The sequence below is a fragment of the Tachysurus fulvidraco genome, chromosome 23 (genome assembly GCF_022655615.1).
Source record: "Tachysurus fulvidraco isolate hzauxx_2018 chromosome 23, HZAU_PFXX_2.0, whole genome shotgun sequence".
Lineage (NCBI taxonomy): Eukaryota > Metazoa > Chordata > Actinopteri > Siluriformes > Bagridae > Tachysurus > Tachysurus fulvidraco.
This window is the reverse complement of record NC_062540.1, coordinates 18,985,483-18,995,956: the sequence shown is the minus strand read 5'-3', so window position 1 is coordinate 18,995,956 and position 10,474 is coordinate 18,985,483. Positions and strand designations below refer to the sequence as shown.

Genomic DNA, 10,474 nt, shown 5'->3' with positions numbered 1-10,474 from the left:
TCTTGTTTTAAATTCTCACTGAGGGCTAAATCCCCTAAAAATGAAACCCTAGAACCGCCCCAGGTCTTATACCTACCGAAAATCACTGAAATTTTACTTTTTACTTTTACTTCAAACACTTAAGTACATTAAATATCAGAAAATTACTTTTGATACTTAAGTACAGTAAATATCAGATACTTTAAGACTTTTACTTGAGTAATATTCTAAAAGGTGACTTTCACTTCTACCAAAGTCTTTTTCTGGTACGATACTTGTACTTTTACTCAAGTATTGCTTTCTAGTACTTTATACGACACTGCCCCTATGTAATGTAAGGAGGCAAAAAAGAGCTCCGAAGGCAGTGAGTCATTAAGAATTAAGTCAGCGGCTATATTTGTTCTGTGGTTCAATGAAGTTTAAAAAAAACCTTGATTCTCATCTGATCGTTTTCAGAAAAACGTTCGAGTTTGTGAACTCGTTTTTCCCAGAGGCTAAAAAAAACATGTCCGTGTAGATCATCGAACGTCTTTGTCTCATGAAGCTCATATGTAAGACTTTATTTGTAGTATTTTATAAAGATTTCTGTCTTTCTCTAGAATATTAGGGGGCAACATATTTAGAGAAAAGTAGAGAAAATGTTTGTATCTTCAAAGTTAATATGATATCAAACTCATTTCTGCTCTCTGAGATGCTCCAAGAGTTTGTTTATCTACAAAGCAGATAAAATTTGATCTTCAACCACTAAAATTCTGTGTTATCAACAGAGTCCTGCCTCATTTTACATCAGACCATTTAATCATTCATTTGTTTATACTGAAGATGTCTGTGACAATAAAGGTGACTTGACTTGACTTGACTTAAGTCGATTTCCATTCCGATGGCGGAACGGATCACCAGTTCATAGGTTCATCGTTAATCTTCCTCAGCACTTTACATTGTCTTCCAGTAATTATCGGTACAAACAGACTGATGCGCTCGGCACGTCAGTTTAAACTGCCAACTAAACGAGAATTTTCCTCTCCAATGATAAACAAAGAGCTATAAAAAAAAGAAGGTGGATAACACAGTAAAAGGCTGAGTAAGATCATGCAGAGATAATTACATTCTTATGACCTGAGCCTGAACTGATTTGAGAGCCAAACCTGAACTTAAACACAGTTAGCTAAAGCAGGATATTAAATAACAGCTGTGGGTTTTTTGTAATTGTTTGGACTCTAGCGCTAAAATTTGCAATTTGATCAAAATCTACACCAGGGATTAGAACGTTACCAAGAACGCAAATTAAAAAGCAAACAATAATGATACAAAAACGTAGTTATAAGAAGACAGAATATCGTGTTAAATGATTTTAGAGTGAACGTGTTATTTTCGTGCTTAACCGATTAATAATGTTATTTTTGGATTGTTCCGTGTAGCCTAAACTCAACCATTTTCCTAAAACGCTTCATTTCCTGTCCAGAATTTGTCACTTCCTGTAGGCCTGCTTACAATTTCTTACAATGGAATTTATTTATTTATTTGTTTGTTTGTTTGTTTAAAAATATTTGTTAAAAAGATTATGATTGTGTGATGATATAAAGGATGGTGAAGGAATATATATATATATATATATATATATATATATATATATATATATATATATATATATATATATATATATATAAAGTGAAAAAAAGATGGTGATGGTATATAAAAGAGTTAAAATAATTTCTGTTGAGATAAAAAAAAATGTTATTATTTCTAACAAGAAATTGTCACACCAATGTGGCTCCTGTGTAAAATGTTATGTTACAGCTATTCAAATAAAATTTATGTTTTGCGACACAAAATACTCAACATTTGGGACAGAGATTGGCCTGACTGAATATCAACAGCACAAATGGTTCTCTATAGTGCAAAAAAGGTTCTTCAGGCTATAAAAATGTTCTTTACTCTCTTAAAAATAAAGTTGCAAGTTTGAAGAACCGGAAAGAGGTTTAAACAGTGATGCCATAGAAGAACCATGTTTGGTTTTCTGAAGCACCTTAATATAACCAATAAAAGGTTCTTAAAAGATTTTATTAGCCCTATTAATTTAGAACCTTTTCAGTCAAAGAAACTTTTTTTTTTCCCAATACAGAGAACCTTTTGTTCAATGAAAATGTTCCATTACATTCACCATAACCAAGAACCATTTAACCCTTGTATGTTGTTCGTATTTTTGTTACTCAGCCGGTGTTGGTGGGTCTGTTTGACCCGCTGCATTTTAGGGTTTTTAATTCAACACGATCAAATATTTGATGTTAAAATACTCTACAGATGTTTATTTACTTCATCCCAATTACAAGCAATATAAACAGCATATATGGTTCATATTTACCCTTTACCTTTATTACATCACATTTTATAATTAAAGTGCTACTCGTTTTTTGTTGGTTTTTAATAAAATGTAATAAAAAAAAAAGAAAATCAAATTTAATCAAGTTATGAGTGGAAAAAAATCAACAAATGTACAAGGTAGCAAAGTTTTTCAATCGATGTTTATGAATTTGTGTCCCACAGACCCCAACACCATACAAGGGATAAGAACCTTTATATTTAAGAGTGTATGGCACTAAAAAAGGGGGGTTCTTTTAATAACAATTTACTGACTTTCTGTGATAAAACAATTTTTTTTGGTTGGTTAAGATTGTTTATGAAGCAAGCGATAGAACCATTTTAGGTTCTATATACTATAGCACCATTCCTTTTAAGAGTTTACCAACCAAGAAACCACTGTTGGGGTGGACAAGCTAGAAACAAATGTCAGAATATAAGGCCTAACAGTACAAGAGAGTAATTGTTATGTCAGATCAGACTGGTTAATGCACTAGATGAAAAATAAACATATATCCATCGAAAAGATATTAAAGAAACATGACACCTGACATGATGATACAGAAGACTTCCTCAATTAGAAAATGGGCCCTAGAGAACTTGTCCATTGGAAAAACAAATCTTTTTAGTATTGTTTTGATCTGCCTGTTGCAGGTAATCCTGGATCCTCATCTGACGTGTGAGAAGCTCAAAGACGTTGCATACGTTCTTCCCCTACACGTCCCTCAGCCACACTACACATCATGACCGTCGCTACAAGTGACCACATGGACGAAGCTGGGGCTCATCCGGGTCAACCTCAGGACACGTACGACCCGGAACCAGACCACGAATGCTGCGAGCGAGTGGTCATTAACATCTCAGGCCTCCGATTTGAAACACAGCTTAAGACACTCTCTCAGTTCCCTGATACTTTACTCGGGGACCCTAAAAAGAGGATGCGCTACTTTGATCCGCTAAGGAACGAGTACTTTTTTGACCGGAATCGACCTAGCTTCGATGCTATTCTGTACTATTATCAGTCTGGCGGACGGCTAAGGCGGCCAGTTAACGTCACGTTGGATATTTTCTCAGAGGAGATCCGCTTCTATGAACTTGGTGAGGAAGCCATTGAGATTTTCAGGGAGGATGAAGGATTTATTAAAGAGGAAGAGAAACTTCTGCCAGAGAATGAGTTTCAAAGGCAGGTGTGGTTGTTGTTTGAGTATCCAGAAAGTTCTGGTCCAGCCCGGATTATTGCCATCATTTCCGTTATGGTCATTTTGATTTCGATCGTCAGTTTCTGCCTAGAGACACTACCCGTTTTTCGCGATGACGACATGGAGAAGCAAAAAAACTACATCCGCGACTCCAACTCCACAGCCAGCTACAAATCCCCCTACTTCACTGACCCCTTTTTCATCCTGGAGACACTCTGCATCATCTGGTTCTCCTTTGAATTCCTTGTCCGTTTCTTTGCCTGTCCAAGTAAGGCAGGCTTCTTTGTGAACATCATGAACATCATTGACATTGTTGCTATCATTCCATATTTCATCACACTGGGGACCGAATTGGCCGAAAGTCCAGAAGATGGTCAACAAGGTCAACAGGCCATGAGTTTAGCAATTCTCAGAGTGATCCGATTGGTGCGAGTCTTTAGGATCTTTAAGCTCTCCCGCCACTCAAAAGGTCTTCAGATTCTGGGTCAGACTCTCAAGGCGAGTATGCGAGAACTGGGGCTTCTTATCTTCTTCCTGTTCATTGGAGTCATCCTCTTCTCCAGTGCTGTGTACTTTGCAGAAGCAGACGAACCGGATTCACAGTTTGTCAGCATCCCGGATGCTTTTTGGTGGGCAGTCGTATCTATGACCACAGTAGGATATGGAGACATGGTTCCCACTACCATCGGGGGTAAAATTGTCGGTTCGTTGTGTGCCATCGCCGGTGTCTTAACCATCGCTCTTCCAGTCCCTGTCATCGTGTCCAACTTTAACTACTTCTACCACAGAGAGACAGAGGGAGAGGAGCAGGCACAATACCTCAATGTGACCAGTGTCCCTAAGATCGACTCGACGGAGGATCTGAAAAAGAGCCGGAGCGTCTCCAGCCTGAGCAAATCCGACTACATGGAGATACAGGAAGCTGTAAACAACAGCAACGAGGATTTACCTGAAGAGAACCTCAAAACTGGCAACTGCACGTTTGCTAACACCAACTACGTCAACATCACCAAGATGCTCACTGATGTATAGCTGAGTAGAGGACTAATTGTAATGCTTTTTGGGAAGGAATAAGCCATGTTGATCCATGTTGTTTCTATGGCTTCAGGATGCTGAAGGTCAGAAAGACGCTGCATTTGAAGTGGCAGACGATCGACAGATCTGTTGAAGAATGTGAAAATTTCCAGTTGTACTGGATTTGAGATAAATCTATGCGCGCTAACCATTCCCATCACCATAACCTTAACAATTCATTCATCAACTAACTGCAACGGGAAAACCTATCACTTATTTAAAATCGGGAGACCATTCCCTCATCCCTGCTTGTAGCCAAATAATCGTAGCCAAACCACTAAAAATGCTAGCAAAGGTAGCATAAGGGACCATCGCCAAACTGCCAACTAAACGAGGACTTTCCTCTTCACTGATAAACGAAGAGCTATAATAAAGAAAAAAAAAAGAACGTGGATAGCACAGTAAAAGCATACTGCCAGCCGCTGCAGAATTCCACATGTAACGTAACATTCCTCTCTGTGAGCCGTAAAACCATGAAGGTACAAGTACAGTCAGGTAAAAAAATCAAGTCCACTACCAAGAAATGGTGTTATTTCTTCAGTTATCAAACACTACCACAGTGACCAGAACTGACTTCAAGAATATCAGGTGTTATTTGTTAAGAGCTGACAAAACTTAACCTGAGGAAATGTTTGATAACGCTTGAGGAAATAAAAAATCATGGTCAGATTTTTCTACTCGACTGTACTTTATGTGATTATGGATTAAATGTGTCTCATATTTGTGCAATATTTATTCATGCCATTTTTTAAAAATCTTTTATTACTTCCTAAGTTGTATTTCAGCAATGTGACAGTATTCTTCTTTTTCTTTTTCTTTTCTTTCTCTACCAGGGCTTGTTACTAAAGTAGAACTTCTAAAATGGAATGATGTTCTTTAGGGTAGTAGACCTTCTGTTTTTTGCCCGGGTTTGGGCGATGGCATTTAAAGGATATTTTTCATTGCTGTTATATAGACGCTTTTCCACCGAAGACCACAGAGAAGGCTGATGTTGTGTTGTTGTTTAATTTCTTTATCATTTTGCAGTATTGGGTGAATTTTTGGTTTGGATGGTATTTAACAAGAAGCTACTATCTGGCAGATTTAATGGAGATTCCCATTTTTGTAGTGTTTACCTATAAAGCCATGGACCACACCGTGGTATACACTAGCCACTATCTGTATCTTATATGTTTATCTATCTATGTATATGATATACAGCCATAGTGGCCGAAATGGAAAGATATTGTTGGTGTGGTGTGGTATCTGGCACCAAGATGTTAGAAGCAAGGCCTTGTTGCGAGGTGGAGCCTCCATGGATCAGACTTCTTTGTTTAGCACATCCCAGAGATGCTCCAGGAAAATTTTTGCAGAGTGCACAATTTCTGCCAAAAGTGGCTAATGTCATTAGGGAGTTCCATTGCCATGAAGGCATCTGCAGCAATGTTTATGTTGGTGGTAATTTTCAAAGTAACATCCTTTTTTTTTTTTTTAAAGTTTCCCAGAAGTACATTATCCAGAAAAAAAATTCTCCAGTGACCTTAATTGCCAATCTGATACCCATAGGCACCTTTCTATCAGAGCCAGAATTAACTTTTTCTGCAGGTTGTGCTACATTTACTATTCTGTAGGATCGGTCTTGACATGTGCACCATGAGCCTTGAATGTCCATGGCCCTATCTTTGCTTCACCAATTGTCCACTTTTGGTATTTACTAACCAGGAACACTTCACAAAATCTACTGTTTGACACTTGTCAAAGTCACTCCTTATGCTTGCACATTTTTTCTTGCTTCCGAGAACTGGCTGTTTGAGAACTCACAGTTTGAGATGCGATCCTACTCTTAGGTTAGGAATTGCTTCGTAAAAAAAATCTAGAAGTATCTCAGCAGTTTTGAAACATTTTGTGAAGCATTAGGAGGCTTCGATAAAGAATGCGGACACTTAATCAAGATGCAATTATTTTGTCGAATGCAATTTTAAACCTCAAAATTATTCCCTCAGCCACGTGCCACTAGAAGCAGTTGCAAAATGATCCACTAGTTACATACTGCACTGCCTCGAATATAAATCACGCTAGTTAGCTAAACGCAGGTTGTTAAAATAGTCCACAAGATTGTTGGTTATACTCTAAGGCTTGTGTATAGCCAATTTGCAATGTTCTTGGCCTGCCAGTGATTCCTAGCTATCAGGAATGTACCAGCTCTGGAGTAGTAGGTATAATTGTTATTGCGGTGGAAACACGTCTATTGACAGAGCAATAATATGACAGAAAACCTTTGTTATTTAAAGGATGCATGAGTATCATATGGTGAGTACAAGATGAAGAAAATGCGAGGCAAAACAATTGATAACTGAACAAGTGATAAATAGCCCATTCAATCGGTGAATCAGAAATTTCTTCATGACATCACTGCAAGTCTTTTTTTTTTTTCTAAGTGCTTAGCATTCATCTTGATCACACAATCACCATAATGCTAGCTATTGTCCCCAGCTTTAACTAGCTTAATGCTAATGTTAATGCTAGCTATAGAATGTTGACTAGTGCTTTAACATGAAGATAGTTAACTAAACATTGATAGGTCAGCTAGGCCAGATGCTAGATTTATGTAAATTATATGATGCTGTAGGCTGGAATTTAAAAAAAAAAAGGGTAGCATTGATGTCATAGGAATCTGATACTGAACTTTACAAAGCCCTGTTAGAAAAGATTTTAAAGATTAAAATTTTAATCTTTCTTTAATACAGGTCATCAAAGAGATCTCACTAACTAACTCACTGCCACTTTAAATGACCTGTATCTATCTATCTATCTATCTATCTATCTATCTATATATATATATATATATATATATATATATATATATATATATATATATATATATATATTTTTTTATATATATATATACTTTTTTTTTTTCTTTTTTTTTCCATATCTGAATGATTTTCATTTCTCTCACGAAAAAAAAAATGTCAGATGCTGGTAAAACCTGTATGTTAAAAAAAAATACAGACCTGCTTACTCAAGACACCTTTTATATAAGATAGGATATAATAGTGCATGCATGGTTAAAAACATTCCCTGTAGCATGCATGAGGTACGAAAAACTACTTAACTCACCAATATAGTAATAAGTATTCCTATCACTATCGGTATCTATGAATATTTTCTCTGTGAGATTAACAGTATGTGCAATATAGAAATAATCTGTGCCGTGATCTTTTTATTTTTATTTTTTTTAAAGAAATTCTGTTTTTTCTTTTTTTTTTTTTTTTTTTTTTTTTTTTTTTTTTTTTTGGGTTTGTATTTTTTTATATCATGTTCTTATGAAAGTGCTAGTCTACACTTTCAGGGTCTCACTGCAGGAAGGTTGTCTGTTTCTCAATTACAGTAGATGCAGCAGCAGCATGTAAGCATCTGTAAGGTTTTTCACAAAAGCCAGCCATGCGGTAAAATTGTATTCCAAACCAAACATAAACAAGTTCTTTGAATTTAAGCACAAAGTAGCACACAGAAGAAGAGTTATATGCAATATTCACATAAAAAAAAAAAACTGCCCCAGTTCTTAAGCCAGCTGTGCAATTCTCAATATTTCCTAATATTTCTCATAATAAACAATCCATCTCCATTTTCTACTAACAGAAATCCAATCCTGTGTCTCAAATCGCATACTGTATATATAAAATTTACATAATATTTAAAATTAATCAGAGTACACGTGACATTGAGCGCAGAAGAACTTGATCAATGAATTAATAAATGCTACAAATATAATATAATTGTTACATTTCTTAATTCCGTTGAATACATACGTGACAATAGTAAAGTTTTCTGTGCTACTCTTTATTATTTTTATTTCTTATTAAACCTATTTTAATTAACCATTTATTTGAACACGCTGACAAACTTTGCATAGCTATCGATCCGACGACTTTAAACCTGCAACTCGGATCTGTGAAGTTACATCCTGCTTGACGTTTCCGACTATTTTCCATCATCTGTAAACAGAAACATATGAATAACAAGTACACTACATTCAAAGCTGTCCACAGTGAAAGGTCGGTAAATATCGTAGCTACGCCTTTTGTTTCGTTGTCTCTGCTAGTTGATTATAACAGCTTATTTTATCAACAATTTTGTCTTAATATTGTCTACCACTAACAGTGGTTGTCTCCCTATACAGTATATAGCAGTTAATATAAGTGCTTTTTTACCTAAACAACCAAGAATCAGACCAAATGTGAGTAAAATTAACTTAGCCGAAAAGTGAATTCACCGAAGGGGAAGGGACGGGAAAGATGTTCATTTGATCTATTTAAACTGAATCAAAACGAAAAGTAGAAAATCTCTGATGTGCTAATCTTTTTCCTTTAAGAGACAGTCTGTAAAAGCAAAGCGTAAATGTTTGAATGATCGAAATGAAGATTTCTTCCTTTAGCATGGAGATGCCTCAACTTCCAATATATGCGCTGACCTAAAGTTTTTTCCGCTACGATTCTCCTCTCCTGCAAGGAATTTCAACTTAACAGTGTCCAAGTGAAGCTATAAACATTGCTAATGTCATAATAGTCGATACAATATTATTCGGATAGCACTTTTAACAGCTTTACGAGTATATAAATATTCCGATGAAAATCTTCACTAATGATCGACTCAGAGGTGACGATGGTGAGGAAAAACCCCCTGCCAGGATATATAGAAGAAACCTTGAGAGGAACCAGGCTCAGAAGGAAACCTCATCTAGGTGACCACAGATAGAATGATTATAAATTATTGAAATAAATTGTATACAATATGGTCAAAATGTTGGTGCGGTTGTTTAACCAGGAGTTTGATGCAAGTACGCAAGCAAAGCAAAGTAACATCGATGTGGCATTAAAAACGAAACATATTAGTTCATATCTGTCATTCATTTCAGTTATTCATTCAGTTAGTCCATCACAAATCCTACATTAGGAGAGAAGTATGCAATTTGAGACACATCTGACTTCCAGCTCCATTTCGAAATCGAGTTGCTGTTGTTTTAGTTAACTGAACGCCTGCCAGGGCAGGAGTGAAAGACAGACTCGTGCTGTAACATAACGACAACCTTCTTGTAAAGCATGTTCATTCAATTCTACTGTTACAAGCACTTTTATTTTGGTCCTGATGAGAAGACTGCAAGGTGATCAGCTGGTGGAACCTGTGGTTTCCATACAAAAATACAATACAAAATTTTTTTTTCCTCCTTGTCTTCTCATCTGTCTTTAAACTTGAGCTATTCCTCTCCAGTTCTTCCTGAATGTAGCTTCAGGACCAGCAGCTTTCATGTGCAAATGTTTTTTTTTTTCGCTTTGGACTGTAACAACAGTGCATAAACGATGAGATTTCTGACGATCTTATCCATTAACGTTGTTCTCTCAGACACAAACACACACACACACACACACACACATAATTAACGCAACTTAATAAACACTCAATATTCATTCCAGCTGCTTAAATGAGACTCTTATGAGTGTGTTCTAATGTACTTTTCATAAGCGCTCCACTACTGAATATCTAAATATAAACATATACACCAAGTATTCTATCTGATATAAAGCTATAACGTTCAAATAATACGGTTATAATACACAAGTGACATAGCACAATAGACTTCCATACACCGCCGACATGTTAAAGACAAGGCTAAACGTGTTTATCGTCATCCTCCATGCTAGCTCAAAACAAACTAAAATGCCGTTTTTGCGATTTTATAGCGTTTCACTCTCTAGCTACTACTTAAATCTAAAATATACTCCAAGCACAAACTGTTGAGCATTTTTAAACTTATGTACAGCTTAATGTAAAGCACATGGAGTCATCAGATCAAGCCTTCGTTTCACACAATTAATTAACGTCAT

At 36.2% G+C, this 10,474-nt stretch overlaps 1 protein-coding gene across 2 annotated transcripts in view; it reads left to right on the top strand.

Annotated features, from left to right (window-relative positions):
* kcna2b (potassium voltage-gated channel, shaker-related subfamily, member 2b) overlaps positions 1–5,341 on the top strand; it is a 9,014-nt gene extending 3,673 nt beyond the window's left edge. For both annotated transcript variants that reach the window (XM_027159145.2, XM_027159146.2), the window contains one exon: positions 2,992–5,341. In XM_027159145.2, the coding sequence (XP_027014946.1) occupies positions 3,081–4,568 (1,488 nt within the window). In that variant the 5' untranslated portion in view covers positions 2,992–3,080 and the 3' untranslated portion in view covers positions 4,569–5,341. The remainder of the gene's footprint in view (positions 1–2,991) is intronic.
* Positions 5,342–10,474: the final 5,133 nt, after the last annotated feature.